The following is a 25,948-nucleotide window of genomic DNA, read 5'->3' on the forward strand; positions in this document are numbered from 1 at the left end:
AACCACGTTGACATCAAATAACACAACTGTACCTGAGGTTTTCATTTTCCAAAATAAAAGTCAAAATGTAATGTTTCCACCGTTTAACTAAATATTATGAAACCAAACACTGAAGACTTCCCACTGTTTATATTAAACACTGTGCTGGAACTGAAAACTGCTCTGACACTCAATAAACACCCCAACAATCACTTCACTTCTTTTTAGTAATCATGTGACTGAGCTTTAAATATGTTTAAATATGTGCCAGTGTGTGATTATTTTTCTATTATGAAGCACATCTGGACCTAGTTACATCTTTATGTTGACTCTAAATGAGACTTTGCTTGATAAAGTGTTATTTTTTATATATAAAATTGGTGGATATGCATTCAGTTTATAATATAAAATAAAATAAACGACACTGATTATCATCAGATGGAGATTCGTTGCTTGGGTTTAAAGCAGACATGCAGATGCTTACAGTTGTTTGCCACCTCTGCTCTGAGGGAGTTCCACACTCTGATGAATCTGTCCACTCTCTCACTCAGCATCTTCTTCTGGTACCCTAGTGAGGATGACACAAGAATTCAGTTTGTGTCTGTGAGTGTGTTTGTGTCTGTGTTATGTTGCTGCTGGTGTTGATCAGTCACAGATGCAAGGCCGATGTACCTGCTGGTATCTGCTGTAACCTCTGCGCAATAGTCTGCGGTGTGGAGTGTGACGCCAGAGGAAACACCCTCAGCAGGTCAGACTGTAAAGCAGCTAGCTCAGGAAGGTGATGTAACTGCCGCACACAGTGAATCTGGGAAAAACACACAAAGCCAGCGTCAGCTTTTCTTCTGCAAGTTAATGGCTCCACCAACCTCACAGAATTTTATTATCCCCGAGAAAAGGAGGTTATACAGTCGATTCTGTTTGTTAGCCAGGTGATAAATAATAAATAAATGGATATGCACGAAGCTTCTCTGGATATGGGGCTTGACCCAATAGGACACATTTAGAGACATCCTCCTGATGTTCCCAAAAAACATTACAAAATCATCCGTATCCAGATATGCTTTTGGATTCAGAGACTTAATGGTGTGGGGGGATTTTCAGCCTTTGCAGAAGTATGCTGTTGCTGTCCTTACGTTTTGGCACATGCTTTCTTTTCCCCTTTTGTCCCGCTTAAGCTGCTTCATACAGTTCTTCCAATTAAAAAAAGAGTTTTGGGGTTGTTTTTTTTTACTCCCCATTGTTGCTAACTGCTGCTCAAAGACAACTGTTGGGTTTCTCTCTGTAATGTTGTCAGGTCTTTACCTCAGATCTTTGCACAGAGATCAGTGCTATGATTCAACACCCTAACAGCAAACATGGGAAATACTGTGTAAAGCCTGTTAATGCAATGGGCATTAATATTCACTGCTTGCTTTCCTGTGTATGTTCTCAGTCATCCAGGCCATTGTGTTAAACATTTGATCTGAAGATAACTGGACTTTTTTCAGGTTTCACCTCTCATCTGAAAGTCCTCTCCACTGTTTGCATAGTGTAAGCCTGAGTCTGAGGAAAGCCATAAATCGAAGAGACTGAAAGAGTACAAGGGCTTTACAGTTTAGAGTAACAGGAGGAAGAGGAGGCCTGACATTGTTTATTCAGTGTAGAACTAACCACTGAATATGCAACGCCCTCAAAGCGTAGTCACATTGTTTTGACTCTTCGCTTGATGCTGACATGCTGACTCAATAATATAGCAAACTACTGTTTTGCTGTCTTATTAAAAGCGGTCTTGTTCCTCCGGTGCTGTTTGCTGTGGTCTTGTGCCCTCTCCCTCTGTGTTTGTGCACATCTTGTCTCTGTTTGTGTGTAGATCCCTGCAGGCATCACCCTCTCTGGTTCAACCTGCCTTGACATTCACTTCTCGCCAGATCATCAGCTAAACTACTGTGACAGACAAGCGTTCAGGATCACTTCTGATATTTTCTTCTTAGTTGAATTTTTCTGATATTGAGCACAATTTCTCTGACACTCCTCAGCAGATTTCAGTGAAATTTAAGGGAGAGTTGTGCCATCCTCACTGTACCTAATCTCTTAAGGTAAAATCTGTGAAATGTGGTGCACATCGGCTTGATGATGGCTGATACCTTCTTAAGAAACAAGCTGAGGAGAGGTAAAGCACTCTGTCCCTGTTTTTCTTCCACCAACTGAGAAAAACGCTCCACTGTGATGATCTCGGGTAGAGTCCAGAAGGACGAGCGGTGTGTTGGGCAGTTAGAGGGGGAGGACAGCATTTTCCCAGGATCCCCAAAGAGGAGATTCAGCAAAGGGCTTCCAGCAAGTCCATCATCAGCTCCAATTCTGTTCTGAGCTTCAGTCAGATTTTTCTGCAAATCCTGAAAACAGGCAGAAGAAACAAAACTTTATCAATCTGAAGCACAAAATGACTTTTCATGTCTTTGAAAAACATTGTATTCCTTACCTGAAGCACTGGGCTGATGGCAGAATCACATATAAGCTTCTCCCACTGCTGCCGGCTCTGTCTGGAGGACAGATCGGGTCTTGCATTGCGGGAACCTTTGTTAATGTTCAGCACAGTTAAAACACGTTTATTCTACAGCGACATTACAAGCAGCATGTTAACAATCATGGTTGAGTCAGTATCACCTGCAGGGAATCGTGCCAGGATCAGGTGAACTGTAATCGCTGTGTTGTCCATGTTCTGATCCAGAGTCTGCCCCAAAACCTTCATGTCCTTTTCAAGATGATGCCACAGGAATTTAAAGACATCATTCGGTGTGGGGTGGATCAATGTACCGACTTCCTACAAACACCCCCGCCAAAAAACAGGAGTATTATCACATGATGCAAGCCTTTAAAACCACAGATATGCAAAGCCACACTCAGGTAAATTCTCACTCTCTGATTTTTTATGGCACCCTGGAGCATGGAGAGGTGCGTGAGCAGCCGCAGGATGCAGGACTGAGCGTACGTCATCTGCCTTTCTGGGGCTTCAGAGCGCTGATGAGCTTCTCCTAAAATGTGTCCTGTTCGCGTCTGATCTCTGACATGTCACACAAACATGGAGGAAAGCAGATATTAGATATATAGAGAGATATTTGACAAATACTGTAATAAGTTTGCTTAACTGAAGAAAGAAATACCCCTGCACTGTGTGCTGTGTAAATCCAGACACTGGGACATGTCGTTCTCCACCGATTGGCATCCCACAGTGACATCTCGATGTAACCATTGGTCTTCCACACTATGGGACAGCACATGAATTTTGGTTAATTTTGTTTTTGCTTTGTTGAATCTGAAATATTTTACTTGTTAAATAATTTACTTTTAATTCAAGCATTAAGGAAAGAGTAATAGTTCATACCTCTCCCACAAAACACACATGCCCGTTGGCACACGCTAAAATGAGAAAAAAGAGAAAAAAAGACAGATTTGAAAGAGTCAGTAACAAAAGTAACAAACTTCAGAATGTGAATCACTCACTGTAGCTCTGTAGTTTTGTCTCCTTTCTCAACCACTGTCTGGCTTCATTTGTGTGATCATCTGGCATGGTCGGCAGGAAGTCGTTCTGCCGGGAAGAAGGAAACTGAGTTAATTTTATCCCCTTCCTCAGGATTTTATCATTTAGCTAAATTTATGAACACAAATGTATGACCTCACGGGACAATTTAAAAATCTGCAGTTACTTTTCCCTTAAAAAACAAAATTCTACATTCAACATAATGAAACTTAACTGAATCTTTTATTTCCTGGTTTTATAAAATTCAAATGTCATTCTCAGGTTATCCAGAAGACATGAAACAACCATGTAAACTGACATTTATTCAGATTTTCCTTTGTATACACTATTCCAATGGTGGACGCTCACATTAAACATGGTTCAAGTTTCCACAATAAGGTCACTGTAAGTGCAGATAATCCCTGAGAGCTAAAGGCTCAGGATTCATGCTGCTCTGTTTTTTCTGCCTCTAGAGGAAGGCAGAGTGAATATTCTAGATAGAGTCAAGGCTTAGCATCAAATAAACAATGATTATTTTGAGCCTCGAGTCATGCAAAGCTACTCTAGCAGGGTGGGACAAAAAATAGTGTAAGTGACTGTAAGAAGTGTCTTACTGTGACGTTCTCAGGCTGGAAGGCTATCTGACGAAGAGGAACGAGCAGAGGACTTTCACTGAGGAGCACAGAGACCAGATGGACCAGCAGCTCCAGGAGGGTTTGCCTCTGAGCTGGCAGGTTCTGGCTTATATGGAGACGTGAATGTGGTCCGCCAATGTGACTGGAAAGAAGTGAAGTGCAGAAATTCCTGAATTCCCCTGATTTGATGTTTTTTCCAAGGAGCTCTTCCAGCCTTGCTGTGTCCTGTATATTCAGAGTGCAACACGTCAGAAAACTGTAGATGGACATTAAATATACAACGTTTTTTTTAGTCAGACACATAAATGATTAAGTCAGACATTTACCTGTTTGGAGGGATGTATTTTGACATCAGGTGACTTGTAGCGACAGGTGACCTGTCTGAACAAGGCCAGGGCCAGGAGGCTGATCTGAGAACCTTCAAGTTTCTGTAGAGAAAGACAAAACAAATACTACATGAAAGAAGTGAACAAGCTGAAGGTAGGAGCTTGTTTTAAATGTAGAATTTAAAAACACACGAAAAAACAGTCAATAAATCATCCTAAATCTCTTTTGTTAAATGTTAAACGCTAAAAATTTGAGTTAATATGAAATGTTTATGTTCCTTCAATGATTAACTGATTATTTCGTTTCAGACACTCTTTTAAATGACCTCGCTGACCCCTGGTGGTCATAGGGAGACATGACACATCTACAGACAGCATTAAAGCTCTTTCCTCTTCTGAACTGTGCACACTGCCCCAAAAAAGAAGTCAACATAAGATCCTCATCCACCTCCTGGCATCTTGCTCACCTTTAGCTCTGTCACAAAGGTGTCAGAGGTGTTCTCCAGAAGAACTCGAGCTACAGCGTCTCTCATGGCTCGATAAGAAGCCCCGCAGCAAAGGAAACTGTCCACGCTAGTCGGAATCATTCTCTGCAAGGAAAAAAAGATTTCAATGTTTGATTTTGAAATACTGTAACCTAGCCTCTGATGGATGGATGGATGGATGGAGGGATGGATGGATGGATGGATGGATGGAGCTCTGTCGTTTTAGATATTTTCTTACCTGAAGTCGAAGCACCTCTGCAGGGAAGATCCACCTTGAGGCCGGACTGTTCATCAGGGACAGGATGCGCTCGATGCCAGAGCGTCTGTGGAGGGCTCGCAGCAGGTAAACCTTGAGCCAATCATTACCGCTGTACTCACACACACCCCTCACCTGTCGCAGGTACTGATTAGCCTCCATTTCTCCACCTTTGAATGCAAGACGAAACACTCAATACCTGCCTGGGATAACTGACTTACAGCTGATCCGAGCTCACAGCACCACAGTATTGGATTTAAGATTTCAGGCATGCACGCATGCATACATGTGACTCAAAGTGTAGCCCACCTTGAGCTGTGGCTCTCTCCAGCAGCTCTGCAGCGGTGCTCAAACAGATTCTGAGCCTGGCGGTGTTGAGCAGGAACTCTGCCGGGTCTTCCTGTCTGTCTGGAGTCTGTTTCCTGGCGATCCTGCTCAGGAAGCTGATATCGCTTTGTGTTTGCTGTTCTACGCTCTTCTCCACGTCTCTCGCTTTGAAGCACAACAGAGAATCCTGAGTGGCAAACAGACAGTTTAGGCTGAAATTAGTGCAAAATGTGAATTTTGATTTCTGGGAAATGAAGGATTATGTACAAAAACTCAAAGTTGAATTCTCTCATCATGTGAAACAATTCACTTCTGTTAAATTACATGAACTTAATATACAAATATAAACAACCCAGGTGAAAATTGCAAAGAGCACTAAAGGGGAAGGAGAGTCTGTCTGTTTTCACCTGGAAGCAGTTGACGAACAGCAGGTAGAGTTCAGTGCGGTCTTCTGTATCTAGAAGATTTTCCTCCAGGTTCTTCAGGTAGGTGTGAATGTGAGACTTCACCTGGGCAAAGCTAACACATATACTCCAATGATCTCCACATACAGGATGTTCAATGAAATCTCTTCTTTGAGCCTTGGTTTTTCTTTCACACTCTAGTTTTCATGCCATGTTTCTACAGCGTCAGTTCTAATTTACCCTGACCTCACCTGTACTGCAGCAGCAGCTTCAGCAGCACAGATCGGACCACCGGACTGTTATCCACACACTCCAGGAAGGGAGTGAGCTCTCTGGTCTTGTACACGTCTCCTGCAGCACACAGAGCCACAACAGAGAATGCCTCACTGCCACAGCATCATCGGTTATCTGATTAATATCACTGAGTAATTTGCTCACTGACCGGTAGCGAACACAAGTAAAGAGAAGAGCAGCTCCACGACCCCTTCTTCTGGATTCTGACCCTCCGACAGGCAGAACCTGGACACCACCTCCAGGAAGAAGGCGTTACAGCAGCGTCTGATGGCCGCCTGCTGTTCTAGTGATTTCCTGAGCCACACAAATTCATACAGTTAGCCATTAATCAGAAGAAAGCTTTCAGACTTTAATAACACTGCAGGACAGCATCACTGAATTAAGACTGACTGTGAGAGTGAACATGAAATTATGGCATCCAGGGTCAAACTACATAGCTCAAAGAACAGATGTTTAACCGAAGGATTATTTGTTTGTATACCTGGAGTATGTGGTTGTTGTTTAGTTTTCATCTTCGGACATTTGTGGCTGGATTCTGATTGGCTGTGGCCCAGGTGGGGCAAGCACAGCGGAGACAGGTGCTCCCAGTAAGAGAGTTATAAATGTGAAACCTCACTATGACCACCTTAAAATACCACTGAGGGGTATTTTAAGGTGGACCATTAAACTATTATTGCACAGACTGATCAGTACATGACCCACTGTCGATTCTACATTATTTTTCCCCACTCACTTGATGGTGGGAGAAACAGTGGGGTTGAAGTTGGATGGCAGTTCCTTCTTGCATTTAGGGCACCGACTGTGGGCCTGAATGCAGCGCTGGAGACACGGCAGACAGATAACGTGCTGACACGGCAGGACGGACGGCTCTTTGAACTCAGAGAGGCAAACCGGGCAAGAAATGCCAAACCTGCACAGAAACATGATCAGGTAAGATATTTATTATTTAATTTAAGATTCACACCATCAATGCAACAGAAATACTGCTGTGAGATTAGGCCTAAAATCAAGTCTTGAACTGAAGTCTGGAGCCTGACCTCAGGTCCCTGCTGATGCACTCCTCGTGGAAGGAATTGAGGATGCGGATCAGCTGCTGCAGCGTGTCCACGCTTTTTACATCAGGAGACTCTTGCATCAGCTGTTAGAGGATCAGAAGTGGAAACATGTTTTTTTGAGTCATCAACAATTATTTCTTTGTTTCTTCCTATCCAGCACCCTCCTCTCTCACATCAACCCTCTGCATGTCCTCCTTCACCACATACATACATCTTCGTCTTCTTTGCTTCCCGGCTGGCAGCTCCATCTTCAACAATCTTTGTCAAATATATCCACTATCCCTCCTCTGCACATGTCCACAACACCTCAGCCTTGCCTCTCTACCTTTGTCGACCCTCTGATGTACTCATGTCTAAGCTCAGCAACATCTGCCATATGTATGTATTAAATAATTAGTTGCAGTTTTGTCAGAGCGAGACATTTTTCCTGCATCAGGTGTTAAATTCCAGGTTACGTTCAACCTCTGCATTTCTCTGATCTTTTACTTTCTGTTACAGCTTTTAAACTGTTTAAAAGAAACTATTAAATCAAAAAAGCCATTAAGTTTCATGATCTGTTCCTTCTAACAGCAAATGTCAAAATGAGAGAAGTGTTCATGCTGTTATCTGCTCAATAAATCTGTGAAATCCAGAGACACACAGAAGACGCAGAAACCATTTTTACATACGTTCAGGTGAAGGTTGCAGTGTTTGAGAGCCAGATCTTTCAATCTCGAGTCGTCCTGTTTAACTTTATAGGTGACATGCTGAATGAAAGATGCAACGACCAGCATGCCATGCCACAGTGACCTGAAATGGCAGATGAGAATAAAAATGGACCCAAGAAACACTGAAATTTTTTTCTTTTCCTTCTCTAGATCTTGTCACCTTGACTCACCTGATAGAGTCCAGGTGTTGTAGACTGGCAGGGCCACACAGGGCGCTGTATTTCTGACCGAATGCTCTATCCAAACACGGCTGCAGCAACTCCACCCTGCGCATAAAGGACTCACACTCGTCCAGGGAAGTCACGGTCAGAAGTTTGGTCTCCTCGACACAGATACCCAGAGCTAAAATGTCCTCCACCTGCCAGAAATAAAATACTTAAGAACACAGAACAGATAAGTGTGACGAGAATGTTTAAAATGTAGCCAAAAAGATGATCCTCACCATTTCCTCCGGCTCCCAGTTTGGCCCCTGCTGAGCGACATGATTGGCTAGCTGGGGCTGCAGCAGAAATATGTGGCAGAGGGTGTCCAGTCTGGGTGCAAAATGCTTTGAGGCTGCCATTATCCAAGCAGGAGAGACGTCAGCTTTGGTGCCTGTGGACGTCTGAAGCTCACACACGCAGCCCAGCATGGCCTTGGTGAACACCTGCATGTGACACGTATAATTAGCGCCACTGTAAAAGCATCAGAGCAGGCTCATTTCTCATTGCTGCTGAAACAAAACAAAAGCTGTTGCAGGCCCTCTTTCTCTTCCTCAAAATTTATTTAAAGTTCATGGTTGTTTTCATGACTTTTTTAAACTAGGATCTTCACATTCACCACCTTACATACAGTATATTGCTTGTTTAATGGCAAGAAGCTCTTATTGTGATAAAAAGATGATTGGCAAAAATGAGTTTTGATTTTGCAAAAACTTAAATAACTCCAAGACTATTTCACCCAAAACATGTTTTACTGAAATATGACTGATAATATTTGTACCTTAAGCTCCTCCTTTGACTTGATCTTCAAAGAAAGCAGCAGGAAGTCATGCAGATAGCGGCGGGCGTAATCCAAACGGTCCCCATCTGAGAGTTTCTGGAGGTGACTGCCGAGCCTGCTGTTGTTGAAGGTGCTCACAAACTGGAGAATCCTCTCTGCACCACCCTCTTTTGTTACTGAAGAGCGACAGACAGACAGACAGACAGATGTCCATTTCAACGCGCTCTACATCTACCTCATTTGTTTGATTTGTTTTTGAGTTTGTCATTAACCTGGCATAAATTCAGATTCTTCCCACAGAGTCTCGAGGTGCATGCTGACCAGCCAGCTGAACGGGGCCGAGCAGGGCTGCTCTTCACCATCCAGCATGAAGTGGTGCTGCACAAGCACCTCCTGATCTGACTCACTGGAAAATATTATAATTAGAGACAAAAAATTGCTTTATGTTCACAAAATGCAGTTTTTATTACAGAGATGAACCAAACAGATGAACCACTCTTAGGTGACATGATTAAACGTGAATATCTCTGTGATATATTAGACAATAAGAAAATAGTTGGTTTTAATAAAATGAATGTGTTAGATGTAAGAGGAAGAGGAAGTTAGACCGGCTCCCGATTTCTCAGAAAGTGCAAAGCTTTCACAGCGGAGCATGTGGTGTAACTCCAAAACACAGCTTACATTACGTGCTGGCTTTGGAATCACACAAAAGACGAACAGCAACTGTTAGAGAGGTGGTGATAATGTTCACACACAGAAGAGGTAATGCAAAGTACCTTTGTTTTTGGGGAGGTGTTAGGTGTAAAACCTGCGAGTCTCCCAGGATGTCCAACCACAGCTGTATCAGGCCCGGACCGGTCCTGTCATCAGAGAGCAGATCCAGATTCGCATACCGGTCCATAACCTCCAACATGCTGGCCAGGATCGGTGTCACGGCGGACTGAAGACAGCGCCACAGGGTGTGTCTTAAATCCAAAGATATGACAAGTTTATTTTATATGTATTCCTGAAAATGTCTCAGAAAACTGCACTGACAATAGAAATGAGCACAAAATAACGTAAAATGTATTGTTTTGTCATTTTTACTTGAACATTTTCTGAAACAGTTATTTATCAAAACAAGTATTTCTTTTGTTTATACATAAAACAGAAAATCACAGCATATGAGAGCCTAATTTGTACAAGTGCATGAACAAATAATAAAAATGTCCAATTCTATCTGGAGCACCTCTCACCTCCAAAAACTGATCATTTTATAAATATTTGTTTTTACAGGAATTACTGCAATTATGGATTCATACTGCATAGACAGGGATAAAGTCAAATACTTTGACTGAGTTAATGATGCCTCACAGGATCTTGTGAGGTTTGTTGTCACATCTGCAGGAGACTTTTACCTGAGAGTCCCTCCCTCTTGCAGAGCGTGGCGTTTCTTGGCCTCTGAGCACACCCACTCTTTAGGAGCGCCCATCGTTTCTTCTCTTTGTGCCAACGCCTCAACCAGTCTGCTCAACAACAACCTCTGAAAGTGAGCTTTAAACAGAGAGCAGTTTGATTAGAAAGAAATGAAGAATCTAAGATTAGTCGAGTGATATAAGTCATCAAACCATTTCAAAATTCTGCATATTTAGAGCATCTTTTGTTGTCAGGCATTGAAAGCGTACTTCAGCAATATATAAATAGAGATCAGCATTGGATATTTACCTCCTGTGTGGTTTTCACCAGTTCCTAGAAGGTTCAGAAGGACGTGCATCCTCTCCATACTTCTTGGAGCCACGCTGTCGGGGTCCCTCAGCAAACCCACTGCTTTCTGGATGCAAGACCTCACTAAAGACAATCTGTCAAGCTGAGCTCTGTCGCTCTGTAAGCAAAGAGAATTATATTATTTTTTCAAGTGTAAACATTTAAACATAATGAAACATGTTTTCATTATCATCTCATTTCACATTAACTCACATGTCTGTCTTCTTTAGAGGCCTCTCCTCCCCTCAAGGTTTCTATATCATCGTGGTTTGCTGATGAAGATTAAAAATACTGTTTATGTAACAAGAAAATGAGGCTTAAATTGCCTTTTGAAGACAAAACTAACCAAAACTATATATTTATTAAAAATCTAGTTAAGAGCTTAATTTTACTTTTTAGATTAAATAAATAAATAACCGTATATTAAAACCAAACACCTGTGACGGCACTCGGGCTTATTAAAGCTGGCCGGTGAGATGTTAGTAACTATAAGTAATTCACCCACTTTCTCCTGTTGCATTTAACATCAAACATCAAAGGTCTCAGTAACAGTTTGATAAATCACAGAAAAATTGCAGAAACTTAAATGAATGAAACTGTAAAAAATAAAAGGTTCTGTTGTTAAGAGAGCTAGCCTAGCTAGCTAATCAGGTTAAATGAGCAAGAAATATAAACAATAGCATCTTTCATCCTTTGTTATTCTGTGGGTACTTTGGGTTAAAACAGTGTTGTATGTAATGATGATTAATAAGCTCCAGGTAGCGTGAAAACAGGTTTTTATTTCCTTGACGTACTCTCTGTCATTACAGAGTAGTATAATACAGTATAATACTTCCTGCACAGTGTTTACCTGTGAGGGCAGGTTTGAGCAGGCTGCTAATCAGAGTTCCACAGAAAGCCGACAGGTTCAGGCTCATGTCCTCCGAATCTCTCAGGTCGTCAATATGCACCGAGTGCCAAACTCCTTTGATAGAAAAGATAAAACATTATGTTATTATTGTAATACATCAAGCATAATGCTGCAATCATGAAAATAACTGTGGTGGAACAATAACTGTTGTCCCACTTGGTCCTCACCTCCTTGGAAACCAATGTACTGGGAATGACTTGGGATCCTTGAAACCTTCACAATGAAAATCACCCAACAAGTGTGATCCTCCAGTGACATCAGATAATTCATGGTGCAGTATCTGTTGGCAGACAAATACAACGCAAATGCCTTCAATGTCCCGTTTCTCACCGACCCTGCTTTAAATCAGATCTGTTCACGAGTTTGAGGTTGAGACCTACTTTGCTGATGCAATGAGCTCGCTGCTGCAGCGGGATTCCTCGAGGTCCATTTGGATTAGCAGAATATGAAGAGAGTGGCCAGCGTTTTGAAGGAAACCCCTAATACAGACAGATGAGCAGGAGCAAGATTAATCCGTATCAGCGTCTCTGATACTGCTGCAAAGAAAATGCTACTCTGAACTAAACCGGTAAGCACCTGCAAAGCCAAACTTGCTCATTTCTGCATCACTGTCTGTGTTTAGACACTGCAACATTGAAACTCTGCCATCATCAACTAAAACTTGAAATTACACTGGGTTTTTTTTCCAATTACAATAATAACTTGGGTTTCACTTTAGCTCTGTGAGAGATTGGCAACCTGTCCAGGTCCAGCACCCTGCCTCTCGCCCTATGGCAGCCTGGATTTAATCAATATGTGTTACGTGTTACTATTCCAATACTGCAGAGTAACACAAGGAATACCAACTCTGGTCCAAAATGATTGAAGCTCAGTGGCAGGTCGAGACTCATGGGAGAGCAGCTTTATTTTGCACAAAGATCTCATTGAAAAATAACTCGTTAAAACGCTGTAAATCCTGCTTTATTTGAAAAATCGTTACCGTATTTTATTGCAGAAAGAGACTTCAGTGTCGAACTGGTGGAGCGACAGTAGTAGGATCCTGTCTGTGTGCAGTCCTAGAGCGTGGGCTACAACCTTGACATCTGATTTGGTTAACAAGCTGGAGAATGTAGTAACCTATGCAGAACCACAAAGCACACAGTGCAGTAAACAGACTGTAAGGAATATGAAGAACAAACTAGAGGTTTGTTTTGCGCCTTACCTCCAGAAACTTGCTGGACTCCTGATACACCTTCAAGCAATCTTCCAGAAAATCCCGAAGTGAGTGGTGATGCTGTTGCTGGAAGTACAATCTCTGGAGTTTGTCTATTTCTTGCTTTGCTAAATCTGAATACTTGAGCCTCACCACGGCATCAGGAGTGGCACAGTTTAACAAGAGACCTTTGGCTAAATCCAAGACTTCGTCCTCCTCACTTTGTCTTGCAGACTCAAAATCACTTTCTGCGTCCATCATCGCTTCACTTTCTGGCATCACTTTGTTTTCATTACATACCTCAATGGAGTCATCATCATTCTTTTCACATGTCTCAGTTTCTTGATCTGTTTCCATTGCATCACCCACCTGATCATCTTCCAGCTGAATTACATCTTTCTGCGTGCTTGTCTCAAGTGTTTTGTTTTGTTCTCCCTGTTGCTGCGGTCCTTCTTGAGTGCCTTGTGCTTCTTGAGTGTCTTCCACTCTTAGTGCTCTCCTTTCCAGGGCTTGCAACAGAGCACTGGCACAGGCATCACCATGGAAGCCAATAAAAATGTCAGATTGTTTGAAATCTTCTGACGCCTCACCGGAGAACTCCTTCACCCACTCTCTCAGTTTGTCAAGAACTGTGTGCTGCCACGGCTCCAGATCGGTGCTCCTATCCACTCTGTGTTTTTCCAGCCTGTTGATAAGGGGCACTGGAAAGTGCTCATACACCTTCTTCTGGTCCTCCACTACCACCAGTCTGAAGTTTGTATGAACACGACATTTGACCCTATGGGAGCCAAGACCCAGATCAACGTACTGCTGCTTACTGAGGTAAACATAGTACTGGTTCAAGGCATCGTAGAGGCTTTCATAGAGATTCTGCATGTTGAGGAGGATGACAGTACGTCCAGTCTCCATGCATGTTTTCACTCGGTTCACATTACGGCAGATTTGGGCATATTCCTGGTCCTTTGGGAATCCTGAACCAAAAATGATTTCTGGCTGTGGATAGTCTCCTTTGGCAAACACTTGTTGCTGAAGGATATGGAGAGCTGCATTGTTGGTGGTCAGTAAAAGGAGGTACCGGCTCTCCTCAGTGGTGCCATGATCAAGATTCTTTTTTACCATTTGCAGGGTGCTTGGTCTTGGAATTTCTTTAAGGTCTTGGAGAATCTCTTGGAAAAATATGACAGGGTCAAAACCTTCTGGCTGTCCACTGAAGTTACGTAAGATGGCCTCTACCATCTGCTCACCATCCGGCTCATGCTGTGTAGTTTTGACTGCAGCAAAGAGCATTTTGACAAGGCTGTAATAATCCCTCAGGCCAAAGAACTGATTCTTGGAGGTCTCCTTACAGATGCTCAGAAAGGCCTTTGCCAAAGCTGGGAAGAGGTGTTTGATTTTCAGGAGAATTGGGTTGGAGGATGAACAAATGCCTTTGGCAGTTTCAACAAGTTCATCCTCACTTGGATCCCATCTGGAAACAAATATCCCTCTGTTCATCTTGGCTGGATCCAGAGCCCAGTTGGAGATGCCAACAAAGCCGACCTTCATGTGTGGATCTGGCTTGTCATTGTCGATGCAACCATCCTCCAAGAGAGGGTGAAGGGTTTTCAGTGGCATCTGAGGAGAATCTTCTGCTAGTCCTATCTCATCAAGCACTACCACTGACACATACTCATCCATGTTTTTATCCTTCTGGAAGCGAGCACAGTTCCTGAATGTTCCTATGATGCCCTCTGGACTTGAGTGAGGGCTGCACTGGAAGGAGACCATATGAACTTGCTTGAGATTCTTGAATAGCTTGCAGTGGGAATTCTGTCCCTGCATGGCATCAGCAACCACAGTTTTTGCAAGTGACTTGGAGCTGCCTGGCTTGCCAACCAGAAAGAGTGGGATCCTGAGCTCAATACAAACCACCATGAGAAACACATTCTCTTTAAGTGCAACATTTTTGGCTATAGTCTCCCTGGTTTGTATGTTCTGAAGGAAGAAGTCTTGACAGGAAGAAATCTCTGTCTGCAGTGCATCTGAAGAGCGGTAACAATCCGGGAAGTACCTGCAAATGTTATCCAGGTACTCCTCTTTGTTCACCAGAGATGGGTAGTAGCAGACTCCAACTGCAAGAATCAGGCACTTTAGTGTTTTATCATCCTCACTGAGACGGGTGCAGTTGCTGAAAAGGACATTGCTGTGCTGGTAAAACCAAATTAGCACTTTCATGGACCTCTCCACATCTCTGAGACTCACAAAGCTGCACTCGTTTTTACGACTTCTCATGTATTTCTGGGAGGCTGCTAACACATTTGAAATGATGTTCTTGCATGATAGTGGCAAATGATGGTCAGCAACTTTCTTCTGGACAATCTGTTGGATATAGGAAAGCTCAGTTGAATCACTCAGCTGACCAAAATCCCACACCAAAGAAGCCATGCTAGGAGGCAGAGGGTGAACTCTGTAGACCAGCTGCCTTAGAGGGACTTTGCCAAGGCGGTCTTCTGTTTCATCAGCCTTCACTCGGTATCCCAATCCAGCACGTTCCAAGCGTTCCACCATTTCAGGTGAGTGCTTCCTGTAAGGATTGCAGGCAGCTATTACTTTTAAACCGCTGTCAGCCTTCAAAGGTTGTCCTCTCACTGTTCGGTCACACAGGATTTCCTTGATGGCAAAAATGGCCTCTGTGGTGTTGGCTTCATCAAAGAATAAAATGGTGTCTAGATTGTGCTTCACACGGTTCTGGTGAGCAAGTGCCTCAGCCTCCTTCACCTTCCTGTAGATCATTTCTGCAGTGGTTCCACCATGCACCTTAACAAGTACCATGTTCTCGACTGATCTTCCCTCCCTTTGTAAAGTACAAAGGAAACGAACCAATCTGGTTTTTCCACAGCCAGTCTCACCCATGATGACAACAGGAATTTCACATCGGAATCTCATGTGTATGGCCAACATCTTCATCACATTGTCAGCAGTGAGCTCATAGGTAGGGTCTGGATCAAATCGCTTGTCTGCAATTCCTTTCTTTGCTCCAACAACGCAAGAAATCCTTTTGATTTTGTCTGCCCGGGGTAACTGATCAAAGTCCTCAGTGAGAGATATCCTCTGCTGCTGCAAACCTTGAAAAAGCTCTTGTGACATCACATCGTGTATCAGGACTGCATTGCTGCGAGGATCAACTGCATTGAGTGTGTTTTGCCAATAACTTTGTACATTAAAGCCGAGGAAAGACATTGACATGTGGTCCGCATTGAAGAAAATGTATGGATGAGACTCATTTTCCCAGCGCTTACGAATTGTCAGACGGGCCAGAAGTTCCTCTTCCTGACTGTTCTCCATGAGTGGCATGGGACTCTCATCAGACATGTCCAGAGATGGCGAGGCAAAATCTCTTGCCATTAGAATCATGAACTTTACGATGAACCCTTTGAAACCAGGAAGCTGGTCAGCAAGGAATTCTCGATCGCAGAAAATTGAGTTCTCACAGTCTTTCAGTTGCACATTGAGGAACCAGGAGAAGTTCTTCAGCTCACCCCAGGATGGATCTTGCATTCCACAGTAGGACAGGAAGAGATTGAGACAGTCACTGGGATCCCCCATTCTGGAACCCTCCTGGTAGTTAAAATGATCCAGATCCTGTTTCTCCTTGTAACGCCTTAAGTACTGATAGGGTCTTTGAATTCCCTCACTGCAAAACTCCTGACCATCCATCAGTGGATCAAAGGTCTTAACTCTTAATGACCTTCGATTGGCCAATAACTGCATCACTTCTCTTGGAGGCTTACAACGAATGGTGGGCAAAACATCAAGAAGTCCAAGCTTCGTCTGCATGAAAAAATCAAACATTAAAGAAAAAATTCAATCAACAGGAGATTCCCAAATGGCAAATGATTTATTTGAACCTTTTAAAAGTTTACAGATATAATAAGCTTGCAGATTTAGGGCACTGAATTAAAATATACTAGACTCAAAGACAATGTTGGAGTTGTTACTCAAAAAAAAATGTATTGCACATTACTTGTTACTTTTATTTAAAGTAATGCAATATAGTACTTAATTACTTGGTAGGGAAAGTAATTTGTTACACTACCACATTACTGTTGCAACTCCCCCGGTTGCAAAGCATCCAGCTATATAAAAGTCTAAATAACCGTCAAAATCAGAGTCCTGTGGTAAGATTCACCACTCACTTGTGACAACAAAAAGACTCATCATGAGGTTTCACAACTTCACTAACCAACAGGCAATATCAATCTTTTACACATGATGGTTTTGTATGAGTTCTTTACCATCTAAAATATTTTAGCATTCAAAGTTAAATCCATTTATAAAAAAAATCTAGTTAAAAAGATGAGTTTTTCTTAAAGACATGAAATGTGACGTGTGACGAGTTCTGAAGTTCTATTCAATGAGGGTCTAAAAAGCTCATTACCTCTTGTTGATGATTTGGGGGGAATGCATATGTTTTCAGGACCTCAACTGTGATTAAGTGAGCCACATTTCTTCTCCACAGCATGCCATGGCTGTCGTTCAAACAACCCAGAACTAACAGGTGGAACAAGAGCTCCTCCAAACCTGAACGAACCTGAGAGGTGTCCAAAGTGAAAAAACAAGATAGACTGTCAAAGACAAGCACAAGCAACAGCAGAACAAACGGCCTGCAGCTGTAAATGCTTGCATACTTACTCCAGAAGTGTCAATGTGCAGAATGACGGGATCTTGCTCTCTCAAAGGTTCCAGTTTCTCTGACAGACTCCTAATCAGTGAGTCTACGTCAACGCTTGGCTCAATCAGCTTGAGGCTGATATGTTTTGCTCTGGGAGATATCTGCTGGAACTTCTCAAACAAACGATCAATGTAAAGTGATTTCCCTAAGAAAAGAAAAGATGCCAACATTTAAATATTGTAACTGAACTGCATTTTTAATGGATTTTAGTGCAAGGAGGGGTTGTCCTTACCGACTGCAGGGCGCTCAGATGACACGATCCAGACTGAGAGCTTGTCTGGAGAAACCCGTGTGACGGGGTTTTGCTGAAGCGTGTTTTCTGTGAAGTGGTGATGTAGATATTTCCTGGCAGTGTCGGCTGTTATACCCACACCAGCCTGCACTTTATCATTGCTGAAGAAAGAGGGCACGTATCTGTGCTGGTGCACAACCGGACTCACTATGACCAGACGATAATACGGGCCGGCACTTCTCTCAAGACTGTCGAAGATCTCCCCTAAAGCTACACTGACATCATATCCCAGCAGCCCTGGATTCACCAGAGAGTATATCTTCTGGCAGTTTTGTCTGGAGCCTTGACTCAGAGCACGGCGCAGAAAGATCTCCACCTCCTCTTCTGTGGTTTCCTCTCTGCAGACTAGAACCTCATCAACAGACGGCATAGGCTGCTCTGGACTCTCCATGTAAAAAGAGAGGGTGGTGGTAAAAACCTCTGCAATGGGGCACAGAATGAGATTGGGCTTTCCTTCCTGGAGAACTGACAGAAGGTTTCTGATCGTGTGCTGCTGGTTCATCTCAGAGAGGCATGAGAGGAAGTTGGCTAGTGTCAAGATATCCAGCGACTCACTCAGGTAAAGACTCATGTCTTTTTTGAATTGCTGCCAGAGATTCTCAAGACTGTCCTCTTCATCTTCTTCATCATCCGAAGAAAACTCCATCAAGTCAGAAGCCTCTTTCATGTCCACTTCAGCCTGTTGTGCTGGCATCACATCTTCTGAAGGTTCGTAATACATGTCGTCGTCATCAGATGAAACATCTTCTAACTCATCAGCGTTCGAGCTCATTCTTGCTGCATTACTGTAGGCGTGTCTGACATCATTTGGCGTGCACTCAGGTTTTATGGGAAACAGTAAGTGCCATAACTGCTGAGGAACAGACGCCTGGCGTTGACACACTTTGTGTATCCAGTGGCACAAATAAACCATCTGCTCCGAGGTGTAGTGGTTCAGCAAGCCAAAGCGGGAGCGCATGCTGCTGATGAAGGAACGCCATTCCTTCTGGCATGTATCCATGGACTGCGCAAGGCTTTGCAGCTGCGCTGTCACCTCACCGTAGTATGTCATCTGTTTACCTTTCAGGGACAAGAAGGTGACTCTGATGCATGGCTGCTGCTGTTGTTGGCAGCACTCGACCTCAGCGTGCCAGTCTCTGAAGAGCATGTTCCCAGATGTTTGCATCTGAAGAAGGATGGTGCCCAGTCTCTGAACTCCCTCAAAAACCTACAAGGACATGGCAGCAGGAGTTTTGCAGTTAATACTATCCTAAACCACAGACACCGGGTCTACAGCACAAAAAACTAGTGATGGTGTCAGATATGATGACTATCGTCATGCTAACCAAGAGTACATTAAAAGGGTCTGCTTTTTTCTTGAATACTTTTGAGATCTCCTGCATCCTATTATCTCAGCTGTGAAAGTGGTGGAGTCAAAGCTTTAATTCAAGGACACAACAGGTACACAAGTCTGACAAATATGATGAAACACAATAAAGAAGCTGAGAACCTTCCACTGAGTTTCCTTTGTTAAGAAGAGTCATAATTTAACCGTTTAAAAGCCGCTGACCTCTGTGAACCTGTTGACTTGCTCTCTGCCGTGCTCCCCTTTGGATGACATGAGCATGAGTTTGTTTTGTAGCTCGAGCAGATCCTCAAGCTTGTAGCTCTTCTCCTCTCTGCTGCTTCTCACTGTGACCTTCACCATGTTTTGAAGACATCTCTGCAAAGGAATCGGAAAAAACTGACTAATAAGAATTTGAAAATCACTTCAGTTTGTAAGCCCCATATTCTGTTTGTCAAAGGAACACTGTGCACTCACCCTCTGTGTGTTTTTATCAGACCAGTTTATGTGATAAACTCCATTAGCATTAATAGAGGAAGCCAAGGAGAGGGAGGACTGCTCGACAGAGCCGTGAGTCTCCTTCAGTGCTTTTAGCCAGCTCAGTAAGCGGGTAGACTCGCTCTGAAAACCAAACCAAACACTCTTATAGCTGCTTTGCAACATCAGCCAGGATGTAGGCGTAAAAATAAGAGAGATGATGTAAATACCAGTTTTTACCAGTTTGTCAGGGAGCTTCTCATCTCTACTTTGGGTGTCCCACACCTGCCGAGCACACCTCATGAATTCATTAAAGCCAGCTTGAGGGGAGAGGGAGTAGAGCAGAGGGGCATAGCCCATCACTGCATCATGGAAGCAGGCCACCTGATCGATCTCTGTGTCGTTCTCTCCAGCAGATATGGAAGCCAGATCCACGTAAACCTTCACATCGCTCATGTCTGTTGACGGGAGAACAAAGTGAGGATGGAGGCATCTTCTGCAAGGCCACAAGATTATTTATAACCAAAAAAGGGACGCTTTGTGTTTTTCATGAGATCACCTTACTTTTAAGGTTCTCTTTGACCCAGGTGACAAGAGTTTGGCTCGCTAGAAACTCTTCCAGACAGGCAGTGTGCTGCTTGGTGACCTTGGAGAGTTGCTGTCTGGCACGAAACAGGTCGTCACTCAGAGAGCTCAGAGCCCTGCGCTTAAAGCTGTCCTCTTCCTGTGGAAGGTACGAATATCGTCATAGAATGAAACATTATTTAGTTAATATCAATATAAATGTTTGGGCTTCTGTGTAACTTATGTTTTATCCAACAAATATCACTTGTTTTAGTATTTATTTTTACAGTAGGAGTCAAGATAGCTGAAGACACCAAAACTATGAGGAGAGCTTTGCACACATTTAGCACGTGAAGTTGCTCCTTGATGGTTTTAAGAACTTCAGTTCAGTTGTGCAGAAGATAAATAAAGAAGCGTGACTCAGCTACTGTAAACATGCACATTGTGGCAAGATCTGCTCAGTGAGCTGAAATACACTAATTACATTAATACATGAAGGTCAGTAGGTCCAGAAATGTTCTCTCTGCTTTTCAAAGATCAAGCAGCAAATAGATATAAGTAAAAGCTCTTGGGAGGAGACTGTATCAGCAGGCCTGTGCGATGAAAGTGCTACGTGAGGCCCCGCCTTCTTGAGACAAAAAAGAAAAAGAAAACTGCCATGACACAGAGAAGGTGAACAAATGGCATCTGCACATGTGCAGGAGGAGCTGTGATGATGTCTGGGGGTTTTGCTACTGCCACTGTTCCTGCAGAGACACACAGTCTCATCTAGTTCAAGCTCAGAGGGAAATACATTTGTTTTTTCAGCAGGAGAATGAGCCAAAAAACACGCCGAGAGTCCCTCCAGGCTGATGCCTGACTGAAACTCCAGGTTACAACATTAGAAACTGTTAAAAACAAATTCTCGAAAATGTCGCGTATATTTTTTTTCCTACACAAATCTATTAAACGTCTTCAGTTTTGGTCACCACGTCAACGAGACTTTGAGAACATGCTTTAAGTAAATAGTAATATTCATAAAGTATTACCAGTTGACTGAGTGCTTCGATCTCAGTGAAGTTTCCAGAAAGCCCCATTTTTCCTGCAATCTTCAGCACGGCGCTGGCTGCAGCCGCCGCCTCGTGGAGTTGTCTATACTTCTGGATCTGATTGAGTCTCATCTTCATCCAGTTGACCTCAGGTTTGGACCCTCCTGCCTCAGAAAACATCTCCAACATCAGATCCAGCTCTGTTTTTATGATTTTCCCATCACCCTGGTCCCCAGACTCAAGCAAAACCTGATCGAGCTGCCTAAAAGTGATATTTGCTTCTGCAATGCTCACGGCGAGGTCAACAAACTCGGTGAGCAGGGGGTTCCAGATGTTGTCGCAGACCTGTGTTAGGTTCACTGAAACAGGAGCTTGGAAGGAATATCTCGCTGCCAAAGATGCAGCTCCTTTGACCCACGAGGACAGAATCAGGTTGCTGTCTCGCAGTTTGTGCATCTCTGTGGCCATTTTTAAGACATTCATACTGGTTTTATACCAGAGGACGCATGGAGAGCCGGCACTCTTTAATTTGCCTTCAGCATCAAAGGGCTGAACAAGCATCAGTTTGTTCAGGCTCACAGCGTGGAGATCTGCATTGTGCTGCTCCTCCAGGGCCAACATCTCAGGAACTATTGACATAAGAACCATGTTAGTGTGAAGAAGCCATTAAACCACCACACAGCAAAAATATTTAAAATGATGAAATGAACGACATTCAACTCACCTGTGATGCTTTCTGTAACCTTTGCTATCATCTTTATGAGAGCTTCAATCTGCTGTTTCCTCTGCACGAACGTGTTCAGATCTTTCTCTCTCTGAGCTAAAACCTCGTCTGCACTGACAGCAACCTTCTCAGATTTAGCGTTTGACTGGTCTGTGGAAAACACGATGCAGCTCATATTAATCAAGACAGTTTGCAAGCATGAGCTAAAGAGGCAAACGGAGAAAATTAGTTTGGGTGTTCTAATTAACTTTGCATCCCTCTTGTACTTAAATCTTCTGAATATCTCATTTATATAAAGGACAGGATGTGTGAGATTATTAAAAACAGAATGAAGGAATAGCAGACTCTGATGGTTCTCACATTGCTGGAAAAGCTTTTTAAACTGCTCCCGGTGTTTCAGGCAAGTCTGCAGGTCTCCTAGAGCCACGTCTCCTTGAAGCAGAGACCCCACCAGAGAGTGTACGGCCTCCACACAGCTGTGGACCACCTGCCCTGCGGTGTCGTCCACCTGGATCGCTTTCCAGTCACCTGGACCAAAGCAGCAACACCGCAGCCATCACAAAACCCGAACAGCAGCGAGTAAAAATTTCAAGAAGACGTAAATGAGCAAAGAAATGACGTACCCTTCAACAGGAGATGGCTCACGGCGGACTGAGGGTCGAGCAGCTGAACCACCACGCTGTCTCTGAACCGTGCAGCTGACTCGACCACCACAGCAGACACAACAGCAGCAGGAAGTGCTGATCTGACCTTAGAGGTCAGACTTCGCATCAGGTCTCCCTCCTGCCTTCTCTAAAAACAGAACACATGTTTACTCTCCTTCTTCATAATGTATGCTACATACAGTGTAGCATACATTATCAATACTGACGTTAATGTTAATGGGAGAATTTTCCAGTGAGTCTTGTTAAAGTCCAAACGCCACACATTTATTCAAAGCTGACATTTTACATTCACATAAAAAGAATTTTACTGGAGAAAAATTACAAATTTTGAGAGAGAAAAGTTTATTATAACCAAAAATGAACCTTTTAGTTAACTTAAACCAAAAATATGTATCTTAAGTTTTAGTCTTTTTTAATAGGGTCATATTTGCAAAGACAGCAATGGCCAGATTTCCTAAATGGGGCAAAATGCAGTGTGTGCACGATCTCCAAATAAAGCTCACAGGCAATGTTATAGGCAATATCAAGTGCAAAAAACATGCTTTTTTCAGCATTAAAAATCGGTGCCGTTAGCAGTAAACTGCATGTTGTAAACAGTAATGTCAGCAAGTCATTTTCACCTTTCTTTTAAATTTCCCTGCCCTATTTTTGGTGTCCTGATAGAGGAACTCTCTGAAATGCATAAACAACAGAGTCAGGTGCAAAAATCTCTGCGTTCTCTCTTACACACAACCCTGTCACTGAGCTTAAATAGTTTGTACTCAGTAAATCAGGCCCTTAGTCTGAGGAGCCTGTGTTGACATGGACGTCTACACTACTGTGAGAGAAGTTTGGGTGCGTAGTTCCTGCTCCGAACTCCTCAAATCTTTTCCTGACTACTGTTACAATGTATAAATGTTATATCGTATTATACATGTATAGTGAAACTAATATGTAATAAACTAACAATACAAATGAACGAGAAACCAGCTAAACCAGTCTGAAAATAAATAAAAATGAATTTAAAATATAAAACTAATAACTGAGAGAAGCTCACAAAAACTCGTTCAGATTAATCAGTTTTGTAGCTCAGAGATCATCATTAAAAACACAAAAACCAAATCTTACATTTGACCTGCTAAAAGCTAAGTGACCTAGCTCGGCACCATAGAATAAAAGATTACGTTTAAAATCATATCTATCAACTGATTGATTTGTTAAACCAGCTCTCTGTTACATTATTTGTTGTTCTGAGGTTTTTGAGTGTAATGTAGGGAAAAGACAAGTCAAAGCTCGAGACACAGACTGTGGGAGAGAGCGAGGGGTCACTTGGCCGTGAAAGTACGGTTGCTTTTTGATCTGAACTACATTGTGACCCTGGTGACACTTAAAACACTTAAAAGTGCATCTTAATCTCTACGCGTTTGATAAAAGAAAAAAAAGTCTATAACTTTGGAAGTGCTCTTTAAAGGTTTTAAAAGCGAATATTGGAACTGTGCTCTGACTCATTTATTAATTCACAGTGTACCTGGCAGATTGCCTTGATCGCAGAGCGACACAGCTCGTCCAAACAGGCCTGTATGACTTGGTTTTTACTTAATGCAGTCTGGGACGACTCGAGGCAGCAGAGCATGACTTTGTCCTCGTCACTTATCTGTAAATAAAACAGCTCGGGTGAGTTCAGAGGGAAAACATCTGCATGCTGAACCGACACCAGTCTGAAAGAATAGAACTCAGGTGTTTCTAAAACAAGACCAGTAATGTTGGTCTGACACCGATCGGTGCACGGGTCCTGACCTTGGACACCCTCTTCCTCAGGTCTTTTTCCAGGCTCTGCCTCCAGCGGGATGAAACTTCCTCAGAAGAGCACTCGACCTTCAGCAGCGCGTCCCACATCTGATAACATCACAGGCATTAAACGAGGTGAACTGAGTGGTTAGAGGCAGGGCTGATGGGTAACTCTGATTATCTAATCAGAATAAATTACTAATATCAGCCCAGATTACATTTAAATAAGTGCAAAGAGTTTATAGTTACATTATCGAGGATCCCTTTTTTACATTTCAGTAATGTCTTTAGAATGTGCAATTATTGACCAACAAAAAATACATTTAAAAATCATTATTAGCAACGTAGTTTGATTTTATCAGCTGTGTTTGCTACATGCCTCGATTTCCTTTGGATAGCTGAGTGATTTTGATGATGTCAGGAGCGGGTTTGGAAGCAGTTCGTCTCTCTTCTCTCTGATTCGGTCCTGCGTTGCAAACAAGTCCTTCAGAAGCTGCTGCTTTAAGGTCTCAAACTCATCTTCTTTGGACTAGAAGACACAAAACAAAGATAACAAATTTAAGATAACAGATCACACTGAGGCATTATGGGACATATAACATGAAGGGTTTTACCTCTTTTCTCAGTTTAGCCTCCAAAATCGCTGCCACCTTCAGCACCAGCTGGTAGGACAGGACGATGGCCTGGTACCACGGGACGATTCGCACTAAGCGGCGCGTGTTCTTTGCAACATCAATGCTGCTCGCGAACGCATGTTTGATGGTTTCACTTTCAATAATTCTGCAGACACAAAGTTAAAGTTACAAAAAGCACAACACCAGAATGTATGAAGCACATTTCAGGTGTCGTTACCTGTCCTTCTCTCTGTCTACCTTCAGGAGGATGTGGGTAAAGCACTTCTGAGCATGCTGCATGTAGGAAGAACAAAGGTGATCACAGAGGACTGTATTAAAGATGGAACAAGGTCAAATTACAAGTTTATATTAGTTAGTTGGTTTTTCACCTTTAAATTCTCTTCCTCTTTCTTTAAATCTGGTCTTTCACCACATTTTCTCAGTCTGTACAACAGACTCTGGATCAGCTGTTCTGCAGATACTCCTGTCACGTCTGAAAATTCAGGAAGGTCCTCAAATGCAACCAGAGATAACCAGCTCACCAGGAGCAGAGGCGTCTCTGTAGCCAGTGATAAGTGCTTCTGGATCAGAGAGAGCATCCTCCTGTGGATGGAAAATGAAATAATTCAGTAAATCTGATCGACACTTCAGGGAAATAAAGAAAGCTACGATGGGTTTGAGACAGACTCACTTTCTTTTGTCCGGAGAGAACTTGACAGTCTCTCTGAATCTACTGAAACTGATGCTTTGTAGTCCAGACCAGTTCTCTTCTTCAACAGTGGGACCCAGTTTCATTGCATCAGCTCCAGGCTGTCTGAGTCTGAAGAGGAGAGGAACGAGCAGGACGACCTCTGCCACCATGTACTGGGCACAGCGGTTTATCAGACCCACCCCAGTGCTGAGGGGGAAACCGAACCATGTGAGGATACAAGCTCAAATGTCAACACCTCAATCACCAAGATAATGTTTAAAGATGAAGGTTAACTTAACTT

The 25,948-nt window shown here is 43.0% G+C and overlaps 1 protein-coding gene across 1 annotated transcript in view; it reads right to left on the reverse strand.

Annotated features, from left to right (window-relative positions):
* Nucleotides 1-25,900, reverse strand: part of rnf213b (ring finger protein 213b) — a 29,456-nt gene extending 3,556 nt beyond the window's left edge. Inside the window, exons 1-51 of the mRNA XM_082544409.1 lie at nucleotides 25,648-25,900; nucleotides 25,346-25,559; nucleotides 25,195-25,250; nucleotides 24,957-25,122; nucleotides 24,722-24,871; nucleotides 24,352-24,450; nucleotides 24,083-24,208; nucleotides 22,534-22,702; nucleotides 22,271-22,438; nucleotides 21,911-22,060; nucleotides 21,187-21,815; nucleotides 20,159-20,318; nucleotides 19,835-20,052; nucleotides 19,595-19,738; nucleotides 19,343-19,495; nucleotides 17,734-19,000; nucleotides 17,462-17,646; nucleotides 17,208-17,360; nucleotides 12,800-16,600; nucleotides 12,578-12,714; nucleotides 11,979-12,077; nucleotides 11,766-11,878; nucleotides 11,539-11,652; nucleotides 10,902-10,960; nucleotides 10,650-10,806; nucleotides 10,343-10,478; nucleotides 9,722-9,910; nucleotides 9,218-9,351; nucleotides 8,946-9,121; nucleotides 8,407-8,610; nucleotides 8,135-8,322; nucleotides 7,926-8,046; nucleotides 7,240-7,340; nucleotides 6,936-7,112; nucleotides 6,351-6,496; nucleotides 6,160-6,259; nucleotides 5,912-6,023; nucleotides 5,487-5,691; nucleotides 5,160-5,347; nucleotides 4,904-5,026; nucleotides 4,437-4,538; nucleotides 4,090-4,335; nucleotides 3,460-3,544; nucleotides 3,341-3,375; nucleotides 3,120-3,220; nucleotides 2,875-3,019; nucleotides 2,623-2,779; nucleotides 2,438-2,532; nucleotides 2,103-2,351; nucleotides 652-784; nucleotides 464-547 (exon numbers count right to left, since the gene is read on the reverse strand). Coding sequence (XP_082400535.1) covers nucleotides 464-547; nucleotides 652-784; nucleotides 2,103-2,351; nucleotides 2,438-2,532; nucleotides 2,623-2,779; nucleotides 2,875-3,019; nucleotides 3,120-3,220; nucleotides 3,341-3,375; nucleotides 3,460-3,544; nucleotides 4,090-4,335; nucleotides 4,437-4,538; nucleotides 4,904-5,026; nucleotides 5,160-5,347; nucleotides 5,487-5,691; nucleotides 5,912-6,023; nucleotides 6,160-6,259; nucleotides 6,351-6,496; nucleotides 6,936-7,112; nucleotides 7,240-7,340; nucleotides 7,926-8,046; nucleotides 8,135-8,322; nucleotides 8,407-8,610; nucleotides 8,946-9,121; nucleotides 9,218-9,351; nucleotides 9,722-9,910; nucleotides 10,343-10,478; nucleotides 10,650-10,806; nucleotides 10,902-10,960; nucleotides 11,539-11,652; nucleotides 11,766-11,878; nucleotides 11,979-12,077; nucleotides 12,578-12,714; nucleotides 12,800-16,600; nucleotides 17,208-17,360; nucleotides 17,462-17,646; nucleotides 17,734-19,000; nucleotides 19,343-19,495; nucleotides 19,595-19,738; nucleotides 19,835-20,052; nucleotides 20,159-20,318; nucleotides 21,187-21,815; nucleotides 21,911-22,060; nucleotides 22,271-22,438; nucleotides 22,534-22,702; nucleotides 24,083-24,208; nucleotides 24,352-24,450; nucleotides 24,722-24,871; nucleotides 24,957-25,122; nucleotides 25,195-25,250; nucleotides 25,346-25,559; nucleotides 25,648-25,817 — 12,589 coding nt within the window. The 5' untranslated portion in view covers nucleotides 25,818-25,900. The remainder of the gene's footprint in view (nucleotides 1-463; nucleotides 548-651; nucleotides 785-2,102; nucleotides 2,352-2,437; nucleotides 2,533-2,622; nucleotides 2,780-2,874; nucleotides 3,020-3,119; nucleotides 3,221-3,340; nucleotides 3,376-3,459; nucleotides 3,545-4,089; nucleotides 4,336-4,436; nucleotides 4,539-4,903; nucleotides 5,027-5,159; nucleotides 5,348-5,486; nucleotides 5,692-5,911; nucleotides 6,024-6,159; nucleotides 6,260-6,350; nucleotides 6,497-6,935; nucleotides 7,113-7,239; nucleotides 7,341-7,925; nucleotides 8,047-8,134; nucleotides 8,323-8,406; nucleotides 8,611-8,945; nucleotides 9,122-9,217; nucleotides 9,352-9,721; nucleotides 9,911-10,342; nucleotides 10,479-10,649; nucleotides 10,807-10,901; nucleotides 10,961-11,538; nucleotides 11,653-11,765; nucleotides 11,879-11,978; nucleotides 12,078-12,577; nucleotides 12,715-12,799; nucleotides 16,601-17,207; nucleotides 17,361-17,461; nucleotides 17,647-17,733; nucleotides 19,001-19,342; nucleotides 19,496-19,594; nucleotides 19,739-19,834; nucleotides 20,053-20,158; nucleotides 20,319-21,186; nucleotides 21,816-21,910; nucleotides 22,061-22,270; nucleotides 22,439-22,533; nucleotides 22,703-24,082; nucleotides 24,209-24,351; nucleotides 24,451-24,721; nucleotides 24,872-24,956; nucleotides 25,123-25,194; nucleotides 25,251-25,345; nucleotides 25,560-25,647) is intronic.
* Between the last annotated feature and the right edge of the window lie 48 nt (nucleotides 25,901-25,948).

This window comes from Aulonocara stuartgranti (assembly GCF_965226115.1).
Source record: "Aulonocara stuartgranti genome assembly, chromosome: 8".
Classification (NCBI taxonomy): domain Eukaryota; kingdom Metazoa; phylum Chordata; class Actinopteri; order Cichliformes; family Cichlidae; genus Aulonocara; species Aulonocara stuartgranti.